Genomic DNA, 26,166 nt, shown 5'->3' with positions numbered 1-26,166 from the left:
ATGTCATAAGGATGGTGCCCGAGCTGTATCTAGTCTATGCCAGCACATTTCACAAAAACTAACTACCCTTATTATTTTCCTTGAGCTCACAGTAGTGTCTTGAAGTTTGTAAGATGCTCCTGAGGAAGAGGAAAGAAAGGGAAGTAATGTTCTATTCCACATTCTCAGTGAGTATTATTTCATATTTCTATTGCAGTAGCACATAGAGATCCAAGCATGGAAAGAGGCTCCATTGTACTAGGTCCTTTACAAACACGTACAAAACCCAGATCCCCACACTGAAGCTCTTCCAGCCTAAAGCCAGCAAGCAAAACACAAAGAGTGGGAGAGAAAGGAAGATACAATCAAAGAGATGCATTTGCAGTACAAAAATAAATTAAGTGCCAGTGTCCCCATCTGCCCCTATCATTAGCTGGCTGGTTTCTTAGAGGTGTCACAACAGCACGGAGTGTGGAGGGCTTTAGAGAGGTAGGACCTGAGAGAGCAGTTCAGGAAGAGCCTTTCACACATATGTTGCAGCATGGAAGAAATCTTCGAGTCCAGCACACAGGGAACAGGAGTAGGCCTCAGGAGACCTACGGTCTATTCCTGGCTTGCCACTGACCTGCTGTGTGACCTTGGGCAAGTCACTTCAGCTCCCTCTGCTTCTGCTTCTCCTCCCACCCTGTGTCTGCCTAGTTAGACTGTAAGATCTTCAGGGCAGCGTCTGCTTGTACAAACCCTCACTAAAGCACTTGGTACAGTGGGGGTCAGATCTCAGTTAAAGCCACTTGGTGCTGCTGTAACACAAATAATAAAAATGAAGTCACAGCACAGGCAGAGAAAATCCACCCCAGACGGCTTTTAAATCCACCCAAGAAACTTCCTCCACATCTTAGCCAGAGTGAACGTGGACAGCATGTTTAAAGGACCGACTCTTGAACTAGATCCCATTCAAAACCAGGAAGGAACACAAGGATACGCTGGGGCAGAATAGGCTCGGCTGTAGCTACGCACCGAAGATCAAGCAAATACGTGGGGAAAAAACACAGAAGCAGCTTTTGTTTAATGCATCTGGTGTTATTTACCCATTCAATGGGAATGGTCTCTGTGGTGCTGTTACGAAGTCTGGTTCCTGAATGCTTTGAAACCATGGAGCATTTCCTCTATCAGCTCTCCTCAGACTCATTAAGAGACGGTTCTGGCACAGTTCAGGCAGGCAGCCAGCCAGCTCTATGCACCCTCGGGTGTAGCAACGTACAGAGTGGCTAAGAAAGGGGATATGAATGTATTAATAGGAGCCAGCACTTCCCCTGGACAAGTTCCACCTGCTGATAAACATTCAGGAATCAAGCCTCACTCCACACTTGCAAGTAAAATATTGTCAGGAGCATTACTGCCAGTCTACGCTCAGGGAAACCGAGTCACTAACGTGTGAAATGACCTGTACCAGGTCCCAAGGAGTCTGTGTATGGCGCAGAATAGAACCCAACGCTACCAAGGTCCTGCCAATGATCCTCAACTCTATGAACATACATTTTTATGTGGCCCCTGTCCCCACTGAATATTATTAGGGAGCAAATGGTGGGGAAACACTGCATAGCTTAAAATCTCCATCTCAGCCCCAGAGGCATTCTGGGCCAGCAATTCTCATCCCACCGCTTCCAAAGCGCCCAACCCCACATGCAGCTTGTCTCTTGGGTTCAAGTCAGGCCTCAAGCAACAGCCGGACGCAGAAGCAGCAGGTGCCCAGGAAACAAAACCGTAATGAAAAAAGAAAAAACAACAAAAATTGGAGGGGCAAATAGCACTGGGTGGGTAGCAGGGAGAGCTACAGAACGAGGTTCCTGAAATGGGTGACCGATGGATGCTGAAACTCCCTAAATAACACTCAGTGAGTTTCCAGTCTTTGAGGAAGGCGTTAACAGAGGCTGCTGTGCAAAGCTGTTCCAGACTTGCATTTTCTGCTGTGGCCCCCTACAGCCCCAGTCAAGAGAGTGAGCAGATGCTTTAAAAAAAAGGGACTGAAACAGAGGGAGTGAGTGTCAGTCCCTCAAGGGGTTCCCCAGGACAGCAGGATGGATGGGGCCAGCTGATCTGGCTCTGGATCGCATCTCTACAGGAACCCCGGCGGCATTTCCAGGCTGCGCGGGAAGAACTGACGCACAGTGCCATAGAGATACAGCTATATTTGTGGTGGTGTTGCATATTTAAGACAACTTTACATAATGCTTCTGACACAAAGCTTTCGGCGTTACCTCTTTGGAACAGGGGCCGAGCCCTGCATAGTTTCTCCCACTTATTGCCAACCCCCAGGTTTACTTGTGAACACAGAACATGTTCCAGGCCAAGTCCCTTCCCAGCCATAGTGCTACTGCCCCACGCGCCCACCTAAAAGCGAGGGGACGGAGGTGGTGGGGCACAGGCACACGCGTCATCTCAGTCCCCACTGGGATCATCTGTCAGAGGGGTACGGAGGTCTCTGACCGCTATGGGTCTGGAGAGGCCCATCTGGCTAGAGAAGGAACTTATCTTACAACATGTTCCCTTCAGCACCTTCACCCTACTTAAACCAGAGCCAGGGAGATGATCAAATTAAAACCAGAGATGAACCCACATCAGCCCCTCTGATCCAGAAACGCCCCAGGTTTTGGAGAAACACCTGTGAGCTCGAGCCCTAGAATAGGTCACGTCGCCACCCCCCCAGCAGAACATTCCTGAATGCTGGGAAAGTTCATATCTGGGACAGAACTTTGAAAAATGGACTCATTCCCACTGAACAGTGTCCAGCTCCCCAGCTCCTTTGCAGGAGTCGGTCCGTGCATTCCCTCTGCAGTATAATATGGCACACAGAGGCTCACCCCTAGGGCAGAGAATGCATCTTACCCCAGCTCCCGTCACCACCATTCAACTAGGCGAATTCAAGCAGGGTCTCAGCTTTTGGGACCCACCCGCTGAGGTCAGCCCAGGGCTAGGAACTTAACAAAAGGGGGGTCTCGAAAGTGGTGTGAACGTTGTGGGGGGAGGATCCTACGAGCCCCACCCCCAGGCCTTGGAGGAGGATGTCACGTAGGTAGCTTATGAGGCCCCTTGCCCATAGTGTCTGGGCAGCTTCTGAAGACTGGTCTCCACTCCCCATGGAAGAAGGGAAGTCGCACTCTGCTTTAGTCAGCCTTGAACGGGAGGGAGGGGTTGGGCAAAGCCGGCCTAAGCCTTGGCTCTTCGCCGTGGAAGCCACGGCAGGTATGGGGAGAGGCTGTGGGTTTCTGCCAACCCAGGGAGGGAAATTCACACCAAGCCCAGCTAATGGATACAGCTCTGAACACCCGTCTGGGGCAGGGCAGACGCTTTATAGGGGCAGGAGGGTTAATTCATCCTCCCACGCAGCCCCTGCTGGGCCTCCCTCTAAGCCGGTGGAGTCAATGGGGACCTCTCAGACTTCAGCCACTAGAGGAGTGACCCGAGTGAGCCCGGGGGCTTCGCTTCCCCGTTCCCAAGCTCCAGCCATTGCACGAGAAACACCAGCAGGTATGAACGTTTGGCACAGTTGGCAGCCCCGTTCTAGGAAGCCTTGGCACTCGGCTGCTACGGAGAACCCGCCTGACGAAGCGCCCATGGCGAGCAGGAGGGGAACTGACCTCACCCAGGGATGGCAAGGTTTGATTCCCAGCAGCCACCACAAGGAAATGAAATACTCAACCCCCTCCCCCCCAAGAGAACAAAGTACATTACAGCGAAGGGGAAATGAGTCACAGATTCCCTGGCCAACAAGGACCTGTGTCTCTATTGCACTTTGCTTCATATATATTTATCTATATATTTATAAAAATACAAACTAAGGGGATAGGGTGGAGGGGGATGAGATGCAGGCATCAAGCCAGCAGCAGCTTCTCCAAGGACACCGGCAGGACAGCCCCTGCCTCTGGTGCTCCCCACAGACCCTTGTCCCCACAGTCCTCTGCCAGCAATCGCTCAGGAATGTGGAAGATCAGCAGCAGGAGTCCTGATCCCGCAGAGATTCAGCCATGGACGGGGAGGGGCAGGGCAGGGGGTGCGCCGGGGGTAACCCAGAACTGGCAGATCAGCTGGGTTCCCCCCTCCCCCCAACACCTGAGTCACACCTGCACGGATTCAATAAATACGCCGCTCCTCCCATCTGCCAGTGTCCTCCATGTGCCCTGATGACGGGCACTTCCGCATGGTCTCTCCGGCCACTCAGTGCCCATTCCTGGGAGAGGTGGGGTGGGACTCCTGTTCCAGCACCTCCCACAAAACAAAATGGGAAAGTTTTTCCACCACCTGAAGGTTCCTCTCGCTCTTCGAGTGAATAAGGTGCCATTTCACAGGATGACAGACAAGAGAATCCCCTCTGGGGCACGTGCGCTCCCCCCCCACGTTCGCCGCGGGGGACGCTCCCTTGTTCCGTTTTATCTGCCCCAGGTGGCCCCTGCTACCTCAGTCGCCCGTCAGGTTTGATGGCCCCCAGTTCTGATTTGGGGTCTGGGGAAAGCGAACTCCAGGAGGTTTTGCTGCACATGTCCAGGGAGGAGCAGCTGGAGGGGCTGCTCACGCAGAGATCCGCCACCGACCAGAAGCTGCCGATGCTGCTATCCGTCCAGTCCTCCAGGCCCTTGCCCGTCAGCTGCGCGTTCCGCAGGGCCTCCTTCTCCACCTCATCTGAGCGCGGCAGGTTCAAAATCCCACCCAGCCCCTGGAAGCTTTGTTCCATATACTCATTGCGGGGGGGACCCCCATGTAACCAGCTGCTGTCATCTGGGCAAAACACAGAGGGAGAGGGGATTGAGAGACAGGCGGCCACAGTCCCCAAACCTCCCACCATCGCCCCTTGAACAGGGTGGAGAGGCACTCACCAGCTGGTCCCTTAACATGCCACCCCCAACTGGAGGAGAGACCACCCCCGCCGGACACACAAGGGCAGATCACAGGGGTGGGGGAAGAATAGGGAGACAGGATAGGCCAGGATGCTCAGAACAAGATGGAGCACAGCATGCTGGGACCTGTAGTCTCCATGGGCTGATGCTCCACATTAACAGTAAGAGGAAGCCACAGGTCACACATGGCAGAGTTCTCTGGCCCGCATTTGCAGTTGGCCATTGCATGGTGCTTGTTGGTTATTTCCTCAATAACTGGCTGGGCCGTGGTTGTGTGGAGAGCTGGTCAGGACGGGGGAAGCAGGGCCTAAATGGATGCAGCTCTACTGACGTCAGTCTCTCCCATTTGCAGCAGCTGAGAGTATGGCTCGAGATTTCCCCAGTGACAGGTGGCGAAGGCTGCGTCACAAGGTCATGGGCTCAGATCACGTCTACACGGTGAGTTACTGCGCAGCAAGCCAGGGTGTGAATCTACAGGGCGCCAGCTTGCCACACAGTAAAGTCCCAGGTGGGCAGTGCAGTGACAGGTCTGGAGTACCCTGCAGCACCCTGCCCCGCCCTCTGGGGCTTTCATTGCACTGTAGCAGCGTCCACATGGGATGTTCGTGCGCGGCAAGCTGGCGTGCTGTAGATTCACACTGTGGCCTGCCGCGCAGTAACTCGCTGTGTAGACCAAGCCCTAAGATCCCGACGCAGATCCGCCCACCAATGGCTGCTGGGTGGCCCGTGTGGAACAGGTTTGGTGGTTTTCAGTGGTCAAGGAAAAACCACTGGGTACAACTGATCCCATTTTATTGCCGGTCTCAGCAGAGGCCAAGGGTCCCAGGCCACGGAGACTGAGCCTCCCTCCCTGCTGTAGGCAGAGCAGCCTGAGGAAGCCTGGGCTGGGCTGGATTGACTGGGCAGCCACTCCCCTTACCTTTCCCGACAGGCTGGCTGTGGCTGAAGGTCTGTGGCACCACCAGGAACTGGTTCTCTCCGAGGGGCTCCCAGAACTGGAGGAGGCGGACGGTCCAGACACCGGGGCGCAGGGGCCGGTTGAGAGGGGGCTTGTACTGCGTGAACTCTGCTTCCGCCTCCACGGTGATGTCGTAGGACGTGGCGATGACGTAGGTGGGGTCGATCCAAACCACGGTGGCGGTGAGGTTAGGCCCCCGGGACCATCTCTGCATGGCCACTGGCTCGTCGAAAGGCCCAATCAGGCCCCCGAAATTCCGGAAGATCCTCTCCTTGGGATCCCACTCGGTGCCCACCTGCAAGGGGAGAAAGGGAGAGTGAAGTCAGGATGGGGCGGCACCAGGTCACAGTCAGCCAGTGCGTGAAAAGGCACCGGCCACCTCTGTTCTTACATCACATTCCAGAGAACATGTTCTACCGGCCTAACAGGAAAAGGCAACACAGTCTCTCCCCCGCCAGCCTGGGCTGGGCCACAGATGCCAGAAGGAGCTAGAACATTCCGAGAAAGAAGCCAAACTCCCAGCAGTTGCAGCTGCCAGCCCAGCCCCTTATTAAACAGGGTGTGTTGCCTCAGCCACCCCATCCCAGGGCATTTCCTTGGCTGGAGAGCATGACCGTGGGACAGCACTGCCAATGGGTTTCAGGTGCCACGTCCCATTCTCCTGCGCCTCCCTTCTACTCCGGTAGAGCCACCAACAGGAAACCCACACCTACCCCTGCACCGTGCTGTCCCAGCCACGCTCCCTGCCTGCCTGAGAGGAGCTGTGGCCATAGACATACGACTGCATTAGACACTGCAACAAGGCTGCCCATCAGCTACAAACTCACAAAGCTGGGCAGCGAGAGCCCCAGCCCCTTCCCCAGGGGGCTTCAGACCCCGCGGCTGCCCGAGCAGCCGTTTCCCACTCCCTGGCTCAGTATTTCCACACTGGAGTCTTTCTCCTTCGTTCCCTTCCAGCGAGACGCTCCCAGATCAGAGCGTATGACTTTATAAAGAGGCCATCTCCAGCTGATCCCCTGCCCCCCTTGTTGTTAACAGATACACATTCCAAGGCCAGAAGGTCCATTATCATCTAGTCTGGCCTCCCGTATAATACAGGCCAGGGAATGCCCCAAATAATCCCTAGGGCAGAACTTCTAGAAAAAACATCCAGTCTTGGTTTAAACATTAAGATAAATCCAAGGTGGGCAAAGTTAGCGCAAGGGAGAACTGGGGAGCTGGAGGGTTTGGTGGCTATGGAAGGGAGAGGGATGACCAAGGCTGGAGAGGGGAGCGGGTAGGTGTCCTACCTCCAGGTTCTGTAGCCGGTTAGTTTGTCCTCCGTGACCTGCCAGCTTCAGAGCCCCGCGCGGCATCATCCACATCTCCAGAGACTCCACCTGCCCCGTCCCAGAGTTCTGCACCTCCTGAATCACCAAGTAACCCTGGAAACGGTCATCGTAGAAATACAGGTGCACGCTGGATGGGGAGCCATGGGGCTCAAATCTAGAGAGAAGAGACCATTGGCACGCTCACAATCCCACAGTGCCGAGGCGGCCCCACTGCTCAGAGCCCAGATCCGGGATCTCAGGGCCTCCTACCTGCAGAGTTTCTCTCCCTTCTGCGTCTGGGATGAGGTCACTTTCTGCAGCCCTAGCCTGGAGAAGGATGTGTACACAGTCAGGATGAGATCACTGAGCCCACTCAGCCCATCCACACGGTCATAGACGTTCTCCCAATAGGCCTTGAGGCCTGGCGTGTTGGGCGGGTAGTTACCGTAGAGGTGAGAGTCCAGGATCTCTAGAACTTCCTGATTCACCGTCGACTCAAACTTCCTGGCAAAGAACGTGGGTCTGGAGAGTTGCTGCAAAGAGACAGGCGTTCCCGACACCATTGGCAATGGCTGGAGCGGCAGAGACATTGACTAGCGGCTGACAAACAGCAGCAAATGCAGCCAGTCTATTTCTACTGCACCAGCCAAGAGAAAAGCAAAGGGCCAAGGGCCTAAATCATGAATTAGACTGATGAAAATTCTTCCCACTGGAATCAATGAAAACGCTGCTCGCAAGGCAGATCAGTTTGTTTTCCAGAAATATTGCAACCCAGAGAAGCCTGTTACTGACAGGCCTTATTTCCATCACTTAGGAGTCCACAGGTGAACTCCCCTCGGAGCCCTAATGGGGCTCTGCCTGAGTGCAAAATTCTGCCTGCATGGCTCAGATGGCCGGATCAGGACCTTCGATAGCACAGAGCCAGGATTTTAGTGCATGGTTAGCAGAGATTAACTGCACTTGGGATGACTGCGTGCATTGCTTCAGAAGATCTCCGAGACTTGCCCTGGTCTGCCTCACGTTTGCAAAGACGACAGATCAGCACCACATTGAATAAAATTTCTCCTAAGAGCAATTAAGGTTTTAAAAGATGATTTTGCTTAACCAAAGCCTGTGGGGGAAGGAAAGATGAGCTGCTGCCTGAGCATGAGATCTATTTGGAGAGGAGAGGGAAGGAAAGGGAAGGAGGAGATCTAGGACTGGGAAGGGAACTGCTTGTAGGACTAAAGAAAGGAGGTGTGCTAGGGGAGAGAAGCAGACGGGAGGAGAGTGTGATTTTCACCTGTAGCCGCAGGAAGTCCTGGGGTTTGAAGTCATTTGGGGAGCACCCACACCAGTCGACTATGTGTTTATATTGGCACTTACAGCCCAGCTTGCGGTTCCAGTTTGTCACCCGGAGGTTGTTGTCGACGAGAGTCTCGCAGGCATGGCTGTTCTCCAGGATGGTGTGGAAAAAGGACTGTGCACAGACAGAGAAAAGGGCAAAAACCACCAGAGATGCAGCAAGCCCGGATGATGGAGATCACTGCTAGTTCCGCACACACACCCCCTCCAGCCCACCCCATTGTGCCTCCTCCCAGCATCAGGAGACTTCAGGCATCAGCTGTTTACACAGAGCTTTGTGGGTTTAAATGGGACAAAAGCCCTTAATATTTCCTGTCTGCAAACCCCTGGGATTCCTAGCTGCCTCCCTCCCGTAAGGGACCCAGGGGGCAGGCTGTTCCACACTCACTCTACATACATTCCCAGCATGCTCCCCCAAACCAGACCATCACGCCCCTCCAGCGCCTCGTATCCAGGGGTCTCGTATCATGCCAGGTGGCTAGGAGTTTAAAAAAGGGACTGGAAAAAAACAAAGGCCCTTTCTTATTCAGCACGTCTGCTTGCTGAGGGTCCGACTCTCCCCTGCTCCACATGCTGTGCAGCCCCGGATACCCGTGCAAGGCAGGAGGGCAGCACTTCACACTCTCTTTGCAAAGGTATCAACCGCTGCACAGGTGTGGGACCTGGGTAATCAGACCCTGTATGGTGCTTCACTGACCCACACAAGCCTTGGCTCCTGTTCACCCTGCAGAGCCAGCAAAGCTCCAGAAGAGCCATCAGAGCTGAATTCCAGTAAACCTCAAGAGTTATCCCCAGCAACCTCTGCGCGGGAGCTCCCCTGGCAGGGCCTTTATTCCTGGGGCTGGTGGAACAGGGAAAGGCAGAGCTGGGGCCCAGGCTTTGCGCGTGGTGCGGGCAGGCAGGAAAACCAAAACACAAAGCAGCTCTGGCTCTGGGGGCAGCTCGTTGCTTCTGAGAGGTTGTTAGAAACGTGAAACCTCCCAACGGCAGCTACACGGTCTCTGGTCTGGCGGGGGGGGAGGGGGCTCTGCATTCTGGGCGAAAAGGCATCAAGGTCCTCAGCGCCATGAGAGCTGCTGAGCAGGGGCGGGAGGCACCTAACACAGGTAACCGAGATGGGTCGGCCATGGAGCCTGCGGCCAGTAAGAGCCAGAGGGCTTGGGGCCTATGTCACATCCGCCAGGGCCCAATGCACCAGGGGAAGCTTAGCAATGGGGGAATGCAGGGGATTTCCAGCTGTACTTGGCTGGGTCTCCTCAACTTCCACCCCCCCGTGCCCACCACACACCCTGCTCCACGCCCCTCTTCCAGACACACAGTCTTGTCCACACTCAAAGGGTCTTCCATTGTCAGGACGTTAACGGGAAGCAGTTAAAGGGCTTTATCCCGCTGGGAGCTTCGACGTCAATGAGAACAGGATCGGGCCCCAAGGCAGGATAATGTCCCCAAGAGGAGGAACATGACTCAAAATGGGAAAGAAGCCAGCTCTGAGCCCCCGGCCCCGGGGAACCTCCCCGCCCACCCACCTCGGCTGGCAGAAGCGTGTAGGTGTAGAACTGCCGCAGCTGGGACACCAGCTGGTCCTCCGTGTAGACCACGTACTCCACAAAGCTCCGCGTCAGCGCGAACCAGTCCGAGCCGCCGTCCACCACGACGCCCTCCGGGATCTGCCGCTCGCCCAGCCGCCACATGTGGGAGTCGCACTCGTGGAAGAGGCGGTCCAGGCCCTGCTTCTTAATGAACCTGCGTAGGGACGGGGCGGGGTCAACAGCGTGTGGTCTCTAGAGGAACACACATTCCCGACTGCCGAGAGGTCACCTCGCTAACAGGAGCGGGGGCACTTCCCAGTGTGCGGTGACAAGGTCAAGGGCAGATCCTCGGCTGGCGTGACTCAGGGGAGCTCCATTACAGCCAACGCTGATTTACACGGTGGCTGACCCAGCTCATTGTTTGTGCCGCTATTACAGGGACGTATGGAGGCAGGACTTGTTCTTTCAGCTGTTTGGTATAATTGCCCTAGTGCCCGCTTCTTCTCAGAGTTCACCCCTCTGCTGATCTCTATCCCGACCCCAGAGCCACGCGCCGCTCTGCCCCCACAGCCGGGTTACCTGGCGTTGTCTCGGCCGTGAGACTTCAGGAAGTTCTTATCTCGGTATTTGGACAGGAACATCACCAGTTCCTCATTGGTCCTGTAGGGAACAGCAATACGAACAAGAGCACGTTGCAGCGCTGGAGCAGGAGCCGAAGCTGCCACGGCTAAATGCTTACACATTTGAGGCTGCGATTTGCAAAGCCACAAAGCTGGCTGACGGGCACAGATGCAAAACCTTATCGCAGGGCTGGCAAGATGCAAATCCGCCTGCTCTGCTGCCTGGTGCCTAATGAGGCGAGCAAGGGTGGGGTGGGGGTGTTTCACGCATAGAGCGAGGGACAGAGCAGGATAAACTGATTCACGCTCCCAGCAAAAGTAGCGCCCTCCCAGCCGGACTCTCTGCTCTCCTGCAGAGATGGGACCAGGCCTGGGTCTGGAGCAGAGCTGAACTGCCCCATTCCCCCCTCGCATGCTGTCCACCTCCCACACCCCACGTGGCTTCTCATTCACCAGCTGGCGGGGTCAGTGCAGACAGGGCTCCTCAATCCCCTTCCCGGGCACGTGGGTTCCATTTTTACCCCTCGTTGCCCCTTAGCTCTCTCCTCCTTTCCCCCTCCACCCCCATGCGGCAGTGGGGATCTCCAGTGTCTTCTGGGTGGGGAGACCAGGCAGGGTGCTGAGATCCCAGCTCCTGCTCCACGGTGCTATGTCAGCAAGCGGCTCCTTCCCTCCTGGCTCTCTTCCCCCGACCCCAGGAATCCTCCCTTCCCCCTGCTGACCTGGTCGGGTAGTCAGTGGCGCTCAGGTTGATGAAATAGTCCCAGGGCCAGTCCATGATCTCCAACAGGTCCTTCATGCTGCGCAGGTACATCTTCAGCAAGCTGGCGCCGCCCCAGATGGTGACCATGCGCCAGGGCGTGACCCGGATGTTGGGGTAGTGCTGGGCCAGCTCCAGGGCCTCGCGGTGCAGGTAGCTGGAGCGCTGCAAGGGCAGAGGCTGCCGCTCAGGAACTGGGTGTGCAACTGGGCTTTCAAGAGCACTGGCACCCAGCAACGCTGGGACTCTGCACTGTACGGCCCAGCTATGCGGGGCCTGATTCGCTGAGTGCCTAAAGCTCCCGCCGGCTTCCACAGAGCTGCTCAGTGCTTCTGAGAATCCGAGCACGTCACCAAAACGGGTGTTACTGCCCCATTGTACAGATGGGGAAACTGAGGCACACAGAGACTAAGCAACTTGCCCAAGGTCTCGCTGCGAACCAGCAGCAGAGGCAGGAACAGAACTCGGGAAACCTGACTCCTGCTCAACCATTAGACCAATTTTGCCTGCTTGGGATTTCAGTCTCTTATGGCTGGTACCATGGGCCCCCCCACCTGCCTTCATGACGCGTCTCTGCGCTGGACCCTGCTGGGCCACCGAGCCCTGCCTCCTACTCCCCTGGGCACGCGCTAATCAGCAGCGACCTTTGGGGCGGCTCCAAACCTCAGCCCCACGATCAGAAGCAGGACCAGGCCTTGGAGAAGTCTCGTGGTGGAGCTTGGACTTAGGGCACAGACAACTGACTGGGAGGCTAGGACAGGTCTGACAGCCCACTGGGTCGCCCAGAAAGGATGGGAGCACCAGGGACAGCCCCTCCAGGCTCCCTGGGCGGCGCAGCAAGGCGGGGATGCTGCAATAACGCCCCTGCAGCCCCAGGAGTTCTTGCCTCCCATCTCAGTGCCAAGAGCGGAGCCGCTCAGCTCATTTGCGGTTGATGAGGGATGGGAGGGGTTTCACCTCCGGCCCAGTGCTTTGCATGTTGATTGGACTTTGCCAGGGCTGGGGAGAGGAACCAGAGGGAGAAAATGCTCATTTCCTCTCTGGGATGGGGGAGGAGGGAAGAGTCCCTGCAGGCTCGCTGGGGAAGGCAGGGTGGAATGTTCCCTGTAGGAGCAGAAACCTCCAAGCTGACAGGACACCGGAGGGGAGTTTGGTGAGGACAAGCAGCCAGATCTGTGGGAGGGGAGCAGAGCATGGAGGGTCAGCTATGAGAGAGGCAGGGAACAGATCACTGCCTTCCCAAGGCAGGTAGAAGGGACAGGGAAATGGATCCCAGCACCCCAAGGCAGATGGGAGGAAACACAGGCGAACCGGGGAGAAATGGATCCCAGCATCCCAGGGCAGATGCGCGAGGGGGGGGGGGGGGGAAGAGCACTGGAACCAGCCCCCTGGCACAGATGGGGGGGAACATAGGGTGAGGAATGGATCCAGCCCCCGGTGCAAATGCGGGGAGAGGAATGAATCCCAGCATCCGGGGCAGACAGGATAGGCCAGATCAAGGAACATTTCCCATGAATTCATTTCCCGGGGAGCTGTCGTAGTCCCATGGGGTGTTCGGGGCGGAGGCAGGGCCTGTGTGTGCTCTCTCTCTGTTCAGACATGCTCCGATCTTCATTTGCATCACGGGTTGTTCCTACACTGCTGCTTTGCTGAGCTGGTTCCTCCAGCCAACCAGGGGCCTGCCATGGATCTGCCCACAAGAGTCTGCTTTACCAGCGATCAGGAGCAAGAGAACATGGCCAGGCCTCCCTCTCCTGTAAGGTCCAGGGCACCGTGCCCTGCGGACGCAGCCCTCGGGCACAGCATGTGACCGACACAGGCCCCTCACCCCTTCCTTCCTCCCCTCCCCACTCAGCACAAATGCCTTCTGTGCCCACCCCAGGTCCCCGTCCTCCCCACCCCCTCCTGCACCAATGTTCCCCCACAGCTAGGATTCTGTGCCCTGCCACCCTCGTGCTACCCTCACTCACCCCTGCCGTGGTGCACGCTCACCCCCGGATGTCTCTGCAGCACTGGTGCTCCTGGGGGCGCCTTGTGTGACCCCTGCTAATACAGGGGGGCTCTCTGTCCTCTACTGGCTAGACTACGTACAGAGGCTTAGCCAAGTCTGTTCTGCCCCCTCGCTAGTGGGCCTGACCCCTAACTCCAGCAGTAGAGGCTGATGCTTTCAGAGCCCAACGTCCAGGGTTCAGTCCCTGCACACAAGCCAAGCAGGGGTGTCGTTACAAATTGCTTCCTACCAACCTCTGGCACATCCTCCACCGCCTGCACAGCTACTACACCCGCGTGCCTCCACCCCACACTGCAGCGTGACCTTCCGCGAAGCCCCCCACCCTCCCCTACCTTGTCGACGTGGATGTAGAAGTAGTGCTGCTGGTGGTACACAGCCTTGATGAGCCGCTTCAGCTGGCGGATGGCCCTCCCGTGAACGACCAGCATGTACGCGATCCGCACCGGCTTGCTCACGGAGGCCTGGTGCGTCTTGCTCTCGTCCCACTGGATCACAGGGCTGACTTTCCCTGGGGGGAACAGAGAGCAGATGCTCACTGAGCCAGCAGCTGGGCTCAGCTCGCCCGCTCGCTGGGGGAGGGAGGGATAGGAGCAGCCATCGCTCAAGACCCCTCTGCCAGCTGTTCTCTTACTGCCCGGCCCTGCTGTGAGCGTCTTCCCAACCTAGGGCTGCACATTCACCTCGCCACGGGCCCCAGGGACACACCTGATCTGCCAGGAGAGCAGACTGCAATCACCCCCGTCTCCACTGGGCTGCAGGGACTCTCAGTGCTAACATCCAGCGTGGCCGGGATGCCGTGTAAGTAGAACACGGCCTGCTGGGATGTGTAATCTCCACGGGACAATCTTCTCCATTAACAGTGGGGATAGCGGGGCACAAGGCGGAAACACGGTGGGCTGCATTTGTGATTTTCCTTTGCAGTGACTGAACCCACCCAGACAAAGTGGCCTTGCTTGGGAGGGAGATTCCTTAGGCGAACAGGCTGGCATGGCTTTGATTGGATTACCTCTGCAGGTATTAGTCACAGGTCATGGGTTGCTGAGATAGGGTAATGGGGCAGGACATTTGCCCCGCCCCAGATTAGGGTTGGACGATAGGCTGCGGCCTACTAACAGGGCATCTTTCCGATGCCAAGGGATTACCTTTGGGGGCTCTGCTGATGCTCAGTGGCAATCTTGGAGAGACTCACCTGACAGCTGGCAGTGCCGGGGCACAGAGCGGGGCATCAGATTCCCTGCCTGGTGCAGGCACACCACGTTGGCGATCTCCTGCTGGCACTGCTTGGTGCTGGCTCTCGCTAGCGCCGAGAGGGCGTCTTTGCCCGTGATCTCACACTTGGGGGCGAAGCTGTTCTCGGTGGGCTGGGGAGCCCCCTCCACGCTGCCTGTGTCGCCGTGCTGGAAGACGGCCAGCTGGGCATCCCCACGCAGCTCCGTCCGGTTCCTCCTGCTCGAGTCATCCCGGGCTGCCGGGAGCCTTCGCCCAGGTTTGTGTTTTGCGGTGACGGCTCTCACCACCTTGGCCACCAGCACTCCAGGGCTTTCCGGGCGGCCCTTCCACCGCCCATGCTTCCGGCTCGCGCTCCCCCGGCGACCGGCTGAGCTGTCCGAATCTTTGGAGCCTTCGCTGTTTTCGGGCAGCCTGGCCTTTTTTTGCCGTCCCTTTTCCAGACACAAAACAGAGGGAAAATGTTAACTTGGGTATCACCACATCTCTAGCAACAGCTTCCTTATTGTTAGCAGCAGCAGCTCATCCTGCTACAGAGCCTTCCACCCCAGCACATGCTACAGACACGTGCTTATCTCACCCCCCTGCAAGGGGGGCAAACACTGTCCAGCCCCACTCACACACAGGGAAACTGAGGCACAGCTACACTGACTTCTGCCATCAGCCCCACACAACAGAGGGACGTGTGGGGGGGAGGGGGAGGGGGAGGAGACAATCTTGACCTTGAGATAAAGCTCTAGTACAGCCAAGTCCAAAGAGGATAAGTGACTGGCCTGAGGTCACAAAGCAAGACAGTGGCAGAACAGGGCACAGAAATCCGGAGCCCCAACACCCAATCTCCTGCTCTCGTTATTATAATTATGAGGGGACACGAGGGTATGTCTACACTGAGTCTACTCAGATTCACATTTGAGCCTGAATCCCTCTACCGTCCACATACAAATCAGTCCAACTCAGATCAGCAAATCCTCAGGACCTGGTCCTAGGACCCACCCAGGGGAGCGGCACTGAGACCTCGGTCATTTTGCAGCACGGACGCAGCTCCAGCTGCACGCCCGAGTCAGAACGTCTGTGTAGTGCAGCGTGGATGCTTTAGCAAGGCTGCGAGGCCCGGGGTCCCGCAACTGGAAGCCAGGTGCACAACGCCATGTGGATGCTCAAGCCTGGGCTTGGAAGCACCAATTTAACAAGGGCGGATCCCATAGAGCTGGGTTTACAGTGCTGTGTAGACATACCCCTAGAGGGCCCCATTGTGCAAGGTGCTGTACGCACTCTCAGGGCAGGCCCACACGACAAACGTGCACTGGCACCGCTGCAGCACTTCTGGTGAAGACGCTCTAAGCTGACGGGAGATCGCTCTCCTGTCGGCTTAGTAACGCCGCCTCTGGGAGAGGCGGCAGCTGTGTCGTCGGGAGAAGCTCTCCTGCCGACACAGAGCTGCCTACACGGGTGGTTAAGGTCCGTATAACTACGTTGCTCAGGAGTGTGGATTTTTCACACCCCTGAGCAATGCAGTTATACCGAACTAAGTGTGTAGTGCAGACCTGGCCTCAGCGAGAGACGGTCCCTGCCCTCAAGAGCTTACAATCCAGCTAGCCAAAGAACGTATTATCATCCCCACTGTACAGGAAGGGAATGGAGGCTCGGCCAAATCACACAGGGAGCCTGTGGCAGAATCGGGAGCACAACCCAGATCTCTCAGGTCCCAGTCGAGTGCAAACCCTCAAGCCCGCCCACCCTTCCCCTCTGAGCACTACTGCCACCACCACCACAGCTTTGCACATAAATAGCAACTGCATTTTCCATGTGCTGTACAGACATGAACCATCCCCCACAATCCCGTCGGAAGGGAGATGGGGCCAGGGAAGGCAGGCATTCAGGAACTGCTGTAGCGGACACACTATAAATACATCGTGGGCTCAGAATTGGCATGTAGCGCTGAGACCCAGCAGGCGTGGATTTTGTTCCTAACTAAACACTGCCATGACTTCCAGGGGAGCCTCAGGCAAGTCAACTCTTACTGTGCCTCAGTTTCCTCATCTCGATTCCATGAAGGTTTCTAACCATCAGAAGAGTGGAGTTCTGGAACAGCCTGCCCAGCGGAGTAGAAGGGCAAAAAGCCGACCTTGTTTCAAGACTGAGATGGATACGTTTACGGAGGGGATGGTATCACAAGACTGTCTACAATGGCATATGGCCCATCCGGGACTGCTAGCTCCAGCAGCCGGAGACGGACACTGGACGGGGAGGGCTCTGAGCTACTGAGAATTCTTTCCCAGGTGTCTGAATGTGCCTTTCACCTACACACTCAGAGTCTAACTGATTGGCATAGAAATCTTCCCCCAGGGCGAAAATCCCTCAGGGTCTCTGCCTCTCTCTGCAACATGGGGCACGATCCCTTGCTGGTCTGAACTGGAGTAAATGGTGGAGTCTCTGTAACTTGAAGTCTTTAAATCATGATTTGGGGACTTGAGTAACTTTGCCAGAGGTTAGGGGTCTATTACAGGAGCGGATGGGTGAGGTTCTGTGGCTTGTGATGTGCAGGTCAGACTAGATGATCATGATGGTCCCTTCTGACCTTAAAGCCTGAGTCTACATGCAGATAATGCTAACGTGCAGTGTGGCCTTGCAGATCTCCAGGTGTGAAGCCCAGTCAAAGGATTATTATTTTACCAATGGGCTAGAGGGACAATTACTTGATCTCTGTGTCGAAGGTCACACGGTGTGTCCATGCTGGATCAGAACCCATGTGCTTGAACCTCACTTCCTCATTGGTAAGCTGGGCTCTCCAGCTGCTTTGAAAATCCCCAGAGCAAACTCTCCCACGGAGCCAAGCTGATGAGTAAAGGGTGATGTTAATTACACCGAGTTATTTCTGCCACGCTGGCTGATTAGCAGACATGATTTAGCCTTGGGGAGAGGAGGGAATCGCTCCTGGAGGCAGGGCCGTTTGATGGTAAGAACAGGGGATGAGGCGTCAGGGCTGGGAAGCCAGAACCACAGCAGCCTCACTCCTTTACAGTATTAGCCACGGTCAGAGACAGGGCACCAGAGGAGACAGCCCACTGGGGGGGAGGGATAGCTCAGCGGTTTGAGCGTTGGCCTGCTAAACCCAGGGTTGTGAGTTCAATCCTTGAGGGGGCCGCCTAGGGATCTGGGGCAAAAATCAGTACTTGGTCCTGCTAGTGAAGGCAGGGGGCTGCTGTACTCAATGACCTTTCAAGGTCCCTTCCAGTTCTAGGAGATTGGTATATCTCCAATTATTATTTTTATATCCAGCAGGGTCATTCCCAGGTGAACGCTAAAGCAGCAGGATACTGCGGGAGCCATCAGGTCTTGAGAGGCCGTACAGCTTTTGAAGGCTGGGGGCCAGGCATGGGGCAAGATAAAGGGATGTCGGTGCAGGATGCAGACAGGGGAAACACGTCTGTTAGCAACACTTCCTGTGCCAAGGAAATGATGGACTGCTGGTGTCACAGCGAGGGAGCGAGCAAGTGAATCCGTGACCTCCTAAGGCTCCACCATCGAGCTCTGCTGCGCTAGGGGAGTCACAACTGGACACACTTTCCTTGGCTACTGTAGGCCAGGGAGCTTTGCTGAAGCCTTTTGGCTGGAACACGCTGAATCGGCAGTGCCTGGACAATGCCTCAGCTCCACCCACAACGGCAGCTGCCTCAGCATTTGACAAGTATTGATTACACCTCAGAGTAAGGTCATGAGCTCAGGCCTGGCCGATAAGGGCATGGCCAGGTAGCCTGAAGTGCTGCAGCTGCCCCGGTTCCGCCAGTCCCGGCATGACCCCACAAGGCACTGCTTTGTATTTGAAAATTACCCCAATGCTGCATCTCCAACCCACAGAGCTAGGTGCTGCAGGACAGGAGACCCAGAATGCAGTGGGGCAGCTACAGTCACAAGGCGTGTTGCATGCTGATGTGCGGGAAGAGCGTTGCTGAACTGATGCATTGGTTCATCACCAGGGTGAGAGATCGAACAAATTACTTCATGCAAGCAGTGTCCTTCAACAGCTTCCTTACTCGGCCTAGTCCGCTAGGAAGGGCCAGCCCAAGGGAAAAATCGGGGGGGCACAAAGATGGGGGCTTGGAAACCCGAGAAGCTTCCAAGACCTGGCTGTGCACACGTCAGTTCCTACGTTAGCTGAAGTAAAACCCCAAGGTCTCACTTGTATCAACAAACCACTTTGTTTCTCTAACCAGCTCTGTGAGCGAGACTGCTCCTCAGCCACGCAGGGATCACACGGCTAGTGAAAGATCAGAGGCGCTGACTAACTGGTCAGTTCTAACATGCATCTGTCGGCAGTGCTCTTTCAGCAAGATGAGCGCGACAAGGTTTAAAACTCCCCCATCTCCCACTCCAAGCATGCATCGCAGAGAGCCCAGAACGGGCAGAGAGAACAGTTCATTAGTCACCACGCAGGACCATCTGTTCGGAGAGTTAAAAACCTGTTTTCTCTACGCAAGAGTCACAGGAGCGGAGAGTCCGGGAGGTGAGTGACAAGCGAAGAACAAACGTGTTCCACATTCTAGAGGTGGCGCTCAGGCAGGATTGCTTCCAGGAGGCCAGAGAAAGCGCTGGCACCCAGCAAGCAGGGAAGGAGACGCACCTGGAACTGGCTGGGAGGAGGGTAAGGCAGAGGCATGTGTGCAGAGCAGGTTTCAGAACTCCTTGCCCAGACTGGCTCTAATTTTCCTTTTCCCCTTCAAGGCATCAGGAGCAAAGTCATTCGGTTTACTCAGATCTGAACTCCCAGCAGCATCTGTGGAAACATCTCTGTTCCCAGCCATGCTCCCTTCACTCTCCCACACCTGGGCCCTGAGTATCACCTTCCGACTGATTATGTCCTTCAGGACGGAGCTGTTTTTCATACCATGCACACTGGAGCTCCAGTGACATGGCCAGGAGGGGAGATGTTGCTGAGCCTGTTTCTTCCTCTCCTCCTCCTGTGCTTTCAGCACAGACCATATGAAATGCCACCACCTAGTTACAGTCGGATTCATCCCTCCCAGAAGGAGCCTGTGGTCTGGCCCACGGCTGACAGAGCGTGCCCTGCTCTCCTTCCCAAGAGCAGGAATAAGAAGAAATGCTCCTGCCCTTCCTTGAGGGGCCAGTTAATGAACCCAACAGTCCCTAACTACTGCACCACACTGAAGCGATCCTTCCACCCCAGCCAGGAAGTGAAAAGGAGATTACTCCAGTCATGTCACTCAACTGTATTTTAAACTTCTGCAGGACTTTTGCACAGTTCCCAGAATGAGATCCTTGTCTATGCCCCCCATCTCCACCAGGCACACAATTCCTGTACCCTGCCAGGAGCTCATTTCCCTGTGATCTCCCCCACCTTCTGAATCTAGACCTCTTTGTCATCAACACACCCACCAGCCTCACAGCACGTAAAGGAGCAGAGCGCTTGGGGCTGTAGTACATCACGACCCGCCATACCAGTGAGATCGGTACGACAACAGGCCTACAAAGGGACAGTCTCTCAGGCATGTTTCTAGCAAATCCCTTGACCCCTACAAAATCCAGAGTGGCATGGACACTGCCCAGAAGGGACTCCCCTCCCCTCCTCCGGAGCGACAAAAAGATACTGACGTGGCAAAATGACCAAGGAAATAAATATCTTGTTTCAACTTGGTACTTCAAAAGGATTGATTTTTCCTTGTCTCATTCCCTTCTGATCATCCTCTGTTCCTGGGAGAACAGGAAAAGGATAATCACTCTGCTCCCCTTTGTCTGTCTAGCCTACTTGCATTGTAAGATCTTTGGGGCTGGGATTGTCTCTTACTGTGTGTGTACGTACAGCACCTCGCACAATGGGGCCCTGATCTCAGTTGAGGCCTCTAGACACTACTGGAATATAGTAAGAAAATTACAGCTCTTCAGTCTTCACAAGTCCAGTAGCACAACTGACTTCTGCCCCTCCTGCTTCTGAGCCGGCCTGCTTTGAAATACGTACCCCCACGAGGCAAGCGAATATTGGATGAGGATTGAAGATCCATCACAGAAGACATTTACTAGCTGGGCACAACTGCTCTGATAACTCCCCAGATTCCAGAACCTGCACAAGACCCACATTCCTCATCTGTTCCACAGCTTGTGGGTTCTGGAGGCTGAACAATTTGCATATGGTCAGAGCAGGGGAGCAATTCAATTCTGCTCCGCATTTCTTCAGGTCATTCACAAATACGTCATGAGAATGGCTGACAGCTGCTGACGCAGAAATATTCCTAGAAAGGGTCTTTTGCATTCTGAGATTTAAAGGAAAACAGTCAGCTTGGAAAACCATTTGTAAACACATTTCCTCCCCTGGATTACGAACATCACTATGGTTTAAAGAAATGTTTGCTTTCAAATGTAATTAATTTACTTTTCACCACTAATGTCAACTGCTTGGTTTTTTTTTAATTTATTTGGTACATTTCCTTCAGTTTGGGCAACAAAAACAGGACTGGTCCATTTTGCTTTCTAAGCCTCCTGTGATGTTGTTGCATTTGGGATGCAGCCACTACAGGGAAAGAATTAAACACAAAGGCAGGAGCGGGGGATTCACTACATAACTAAAATCCTACGCCGACATTTTTCAAAGCCATCAAGGGCATCTGAAAACCCCATTCTATTAATGTATGGAACTCAGAACCCCTGAATCTTATGCCTAAAATGGGCTCTTCTGCGTCTCTTTAAAAGCAAGCTCTTTGGAGAAGATCTGTGTGATTGTTATAGGTGCACTGACAGAGAAGGACATTTTATAGGGAGCTTTTGTCCTGATCTCACTGTGCTGGGTGTGAGACAAACACCTTGTTTAGTCAGAGCCTAGATCCATTTGGATTGAGGATTATCAAACCAAGAGGGAAGATTAAATAAACGAATCAGACATAATGGACCTTTCCCAATCACATTTCCTCCTCCGCATTTACAAGGATATTCTGTGGCTTACCCAAGCCTTCCACACATTCAAGCCTGAACTCTCCTAAAGGGGCCACCCTGCCGTCGACCTGTATGCACACAGTCCCCTGGTAACTGTACGGGAAACGTGTATGGGTGTCCAAGGGCAGACTGCGACTTTAAGAGTAATACTTCAGCTGCATCTGCACTGCAATTTGGAGGAATCCCAAGTAAATATAATAATCCAGAGAGCTGCGTGATGCCCATAGAAGGATACATACTTGAGTGGGTTAGACACTCAGTGGGTTGGGAATGTGGCAGGGAGCTTTCCAGGGAATGGGAACAGAGTACAGGGCTTTTCAGCTCGAAACCTCTCGTCTGTACGTAGCCGAGGCTGTTCAGTGGCCCATGTGAAAGGAGCTGGTCTTGGCCCAGTTCCTAGCAGACAGATACCCACATCATGACAGTCATCTCGGCAATCCCTTGTGGCTAGGCCCTGCGTAGAAACCACGGGCTGCACGTGCTATGGAGGCTGAGCTAACTTTTCCATTTACAGTTGTTCCAACCCGGGGTTGAGAAACGCAGGCAAGGTGGCCTGGAGGAAGCTGTCCCTGCTGCTTTCAGCGCTGGACGGTACCTGCTCTGTGCACGGAGCCCCTCAGTGCCCACAGCTGCCAACCCAGCGCCTTCCATGGGCGCTGCAACTTCAGGGTGGGCACCAATGACAAAACCTTACTCGGGGTCTGACTGGAAAAGGTGAGCGAGACAGTAAATGCAGCGGCCATCTAGCCAGGGTGGGAACAAAGCCCTGAGAAGGGGTCTGCTGGCTCCCTGGGTGACGTGGGGCCTTCATACTAGGGGCTGTGCTTTATCGGTTGCTTTGGACGTAGACAGGAACTGAACACCGAGTGGTTATGCTGTAGCATCCCTGGGATCAACAACAAGAGCCGCCGCCCTCTCGTTCTCCCCAGCAGAAGCCAGCGGACAGCCACGGCCTTGGCTCATTTGGGCAAGTGACTTTGAGGCTGGGGCTATTTCTCTTCCTGGGCAAACTCTTTATGGGAATGTCTTGGCCGGGCTGCTCACCTTCCCTTTTGCCTACCCAGCCACCCACCTACACCCCTGTCAGCGGCCGTACTGGACCTGTGAACAGACAGATTCAGTAAAAGCCAGCAATCCTGTTTGTGTATTGAGTCTCTGGCTGAGGCCTCCCCCATGTTCTGGATTTAGAGTCTCCTTGTTATCTGTGTGACACCTTCTCTGAAAAAGAGAACAGAAAGAGCTGGGAAGGAAGGAGAGCGGAAACAGACATCAAGGGAAGCTTCCTGCCAGAACAACCACAGCTATAAGCAGCTGCTTTGAGAGCAGCTACATGGCACAGTGGGTAAACTCAGACTCATTTTGGGAGACATTGGTTCACATTTGGGCTTAGGCTGCAAACAGTCCGAGTCTTGCAGCTGCAATAAACTGCAGCAGAACAGTCCTTGCAGCCTTCTGCAGAAGCCCCAGCTGAATGCAATGACCCCTGAGGGAAAGGACAAGGCTGACTTGAGTGACTAAAAGCTCCAGATGCTCCATGGCATTTTAAGGACTAGTGTCTGCCTTCGAGTCACAAAGCCAACTAAAACTGGCAGATGCGGGCAGGGCCAGCAATCCTGGGACAGAACATTAATTAGTGACAGGGAGAATGAAAAGGTTCTAATTGATTAAGCAACTAGGACCCATCCTCTCCAAGCCCTTCAGGGCTGCAAAACTGGCTGGTAATCTTAGGAGCACAGGATCTCCTGGAAGATTTGTGTTGCTTCCAGCTTTGCCAGAAATACCCTGGTACTCTGTCTCCTCCAGCGCCAGCCACAGTCAGGAAGTGCAGAGGCGTGTGAAAATGAAAAGCTGTTTTTTAAAGAAAAGTTAACTGAACTTCCCTGGAACCTGCTTCAGGTTTTGAGCAAAGGCTCAGGACGGCTTTTGCTTCCTCTGAACTAGATCACCTGTCCCCTAATGTCCATAACACCAGACCAACGAGCCAACCACACCTCACATTTCCAGACAAGATGACCTGGGGCATCAGCAAAACCTGCCAATTTCCCAGTTTGAATTTTGGAAGAATGTACAGGAATGAGGCTTCTGGAAGGAACAGAGACTAAACATTTCTTTCTGGAGAAAGGCACAGGACAGACAGACACAGGATATATTAACACTAGGGAGTTCCCAGAGTGCTTTACAAACATTAGCTAGTTGAGAAGAGAGAACGTGGCAGAGCCAAATCTGCAGCTCAGGAATTCCTGGCTCCCAATTCTGTCCCAATTTCTCCCCTCCCCGCCTTCAAGGCTCCTAGTGTCTTAGCATCATGGGAGATTTTTCTTTCACTAACATTTATTTCATAGCTTCAATTAAGTCTTTCTGGGCCATAAGGCTCCAGAAATCACTTGGTTTTCTGGCACGTGGAGATAATAATGCATGGTAGGCGCAGCACATGAAGGGGTCTCACTTCCTGTCCACACACCCATCAAATCAACCAGCATCACTCACAACAGGGCACACATGGCTGGAAGTTAGACTGCTGGGAATGTGACAACTGTAAGCCATGCTTACCTTCCAAAAATACTTTGCTCCATGCATCTCTCATGTACCATTCTAGATCCAGCAACTATTTCTGCATCTCTGCCCAGCGTCCAAGGACAGCTGATCACATCTTTGCTAGTCCCATGAAAAACTGTGGAATCCTGAAAAACTTCCCCTCCACCAAGCACCAGAAAAGGCACAAAATCCATTCCCTAAAGAAAAGGTGGAATCCTAGTGCCCCCCAGATAACTCGACTTTTTAATTTCTGCTATCCCCAGAATGCTGTTTGCTGTAATACAACAGCAGTACACATCCATGTTCCCCAGCTCACGCCCTTCATCCTTGGGGCACTATTCAGTTCTTCAGCCTGCCCTCCCTCAAATCTCCCCCATCCCAGATTTTACCACTAAATCATAGTAGATGGGTCCTCCCCACAGTGAATTTAGTACTTGCAAAAGATGTTGGATTGACAGGTCTAGACAGACAACTTCTAATCAGCTGTAAAAGAGGAACACAACAGACAGCAGGTACAAGCACTTTCTCATGTTGACTCAGATATGCTTCAGCCTTAGATCTAAACGGGGGAGAGGTTACAGGCCTCTCAAATGAGACGGCCTGCGAGGGGCTCAGTTGTCAGGCAGACACTTGGCTGTGAGAAACTACACTGAGACTATCAACTCAATCACAGGTGTCTGACAGAAATGGGATTTAGTCCCAACTGACCTGATCTGGGTTTGACCAGATATAACAGGCAGAGAGACACACACTCCATACGCTTGTAATAAATAGACCCATCTGAATGAGTGACCCTGAGGTCAAAACCTTCATGTGAAGGATGAGACAGTCTGGTCCAGAGAACTGGCTTCTATTCCCCGCCAGCTCAGCACGTGACCTTGGGCAAACCACTTCACCTGTCCTTGCCTCAGTGTCCCAGTATGAAAAAGGGGATGAGGACGCTTACTTGGATTCATAAAGCACTTTGACCGTCTCAGATGAAAGGCAACATATAATTGCAAGGTATTATGATACCATCATGATGCGCACTAATATTCCTCCCCAGATGAGCCTCTCAGAACAAGATTCATGGTGAACATCCCCTTTGCTTGGAAAATGTAAGATTCCAACTAATGGTATATTAACAAGCCTGGTCTTACATCAGAACCCTGAGTTCTGACAGTCGCACTACATCTGATCCTCTATACCATAATATATGGCAATATTTCTCTGGATCAAACCTTAGCTTACTGTAATGTCCGCCAAATCCTATTGCACCCTAACACCCCTCCTCCCCCGCCAGACTCCCAGTACTACCCACCCCAAGCCAGGTCCCCACCCACTTATCCTAATTCACTACAGCACCCCTCCCCCCATATCACACTGTCAGATCCTAATACACAGCAGCAGCACCCCATCTAACCCCCCAGACCTAATGCACTAAAGCAGGTTTCCATATGTCACCCCAGATCCTAATGCACGGTCAACCCCCCTCATCAGAGCTCCCAGACCCTGATGCACTGGGCCACAAGATATCAGGATACAGGGTGTACTAGACATTTCCAGTTCAGACACCCCCATATTCTAATGCACTGTAACGTCTAACCCACCTAGACTATCGGCACTGTAACACCCAACCTCCCGGAGCCTGGTACAATCACCCCACGCCAGACAGCCCTAGATCCTAATGCACTGCAGCCTCCACTCACCCACCCAGACCCTAGAGTGCTCTTCCCCCAGCAGACAACGTAGGTCCCAATGCACCATCTCCCCCACATCAGCCACCCCGGTGCCTAATGCACGGTCACCCCGCACCCCCGGGCCCTGCTGCACAGCAACCCCCCCCCCAGGCCCGAATGCACCCCACCCCATATCTGCCCTGACCCCTGCTCCCCAGGCTTCGCCCCTTCCCTGCCCCCCTACCCGAGCCGAGCCCCCCCCTCACCTCGCCGTGGTCGTCCTCCTCCAGGCTGCTGAAGCTCCACACCACCAGGCCCTGGATGAGCAGGATGGCCAGCGCGGTGGCGATCGCCAGCCTGTAGCGGCGGGCCAGCTTCTGCACCCGGGCTCTCGCCGCCAT

The 26,166-nt window shown here is 54.5% G+C and overlaps 1 protein-coding gene across 1 annotated transcript; it reads right to left on the bottom strand.

Moving 5' to 3' along the window:
• Positions 1 to 2,153: 2,153 nt before the first annotated feature.
• Positions 2,154 to 26,166, bottom strand: XYLT2 (xylosyltransferase 2). The gene is made up of 11 exons (XM_039502136.1): positions 26,032 to 26,166; positions 14,593 to 15,064; positions 13,736 to 13,911; positions 11,355 to 11,557; positions 10,592 to 10,672; positions 10,010 to 10,226; positions 8,422 to 8,598; positions 7,410 to 7,672; positions 7,119 to 7,314; positions 5,791 to 6,124; positions 2,154 to 4,752 (listed from the first exon to the last, which is right to left on the bottom strand). Exons 1-11 carry the CDS (start codon positions 26,164 to 26,166, stop codon positions 4,430 to 4,432), a joined length of 2,577 nt encoding a protein of 858 aa, XP_039358070.1. The 3' UTR covers positions 2,154 to 4,429.

Source organism: Mauremys reevesii, linkage group 15, assembly GCF_016161935.1.
Source record: "Mauremys reevesii isolate NIE-2019 linkage group 15, ASM1616193v1, whole genome shotgun sequence".
In the NCBI taxonomy this organism is placed as follows: domain Eukaryota; kingdom Metazoa; phylum Chordata; order Testudines; family Geoemydidae; genus Mauremys; species Mauremys reevesii.
This window is presented reverse-complemented; position numbering and strand designations above follow the sequence as displayed.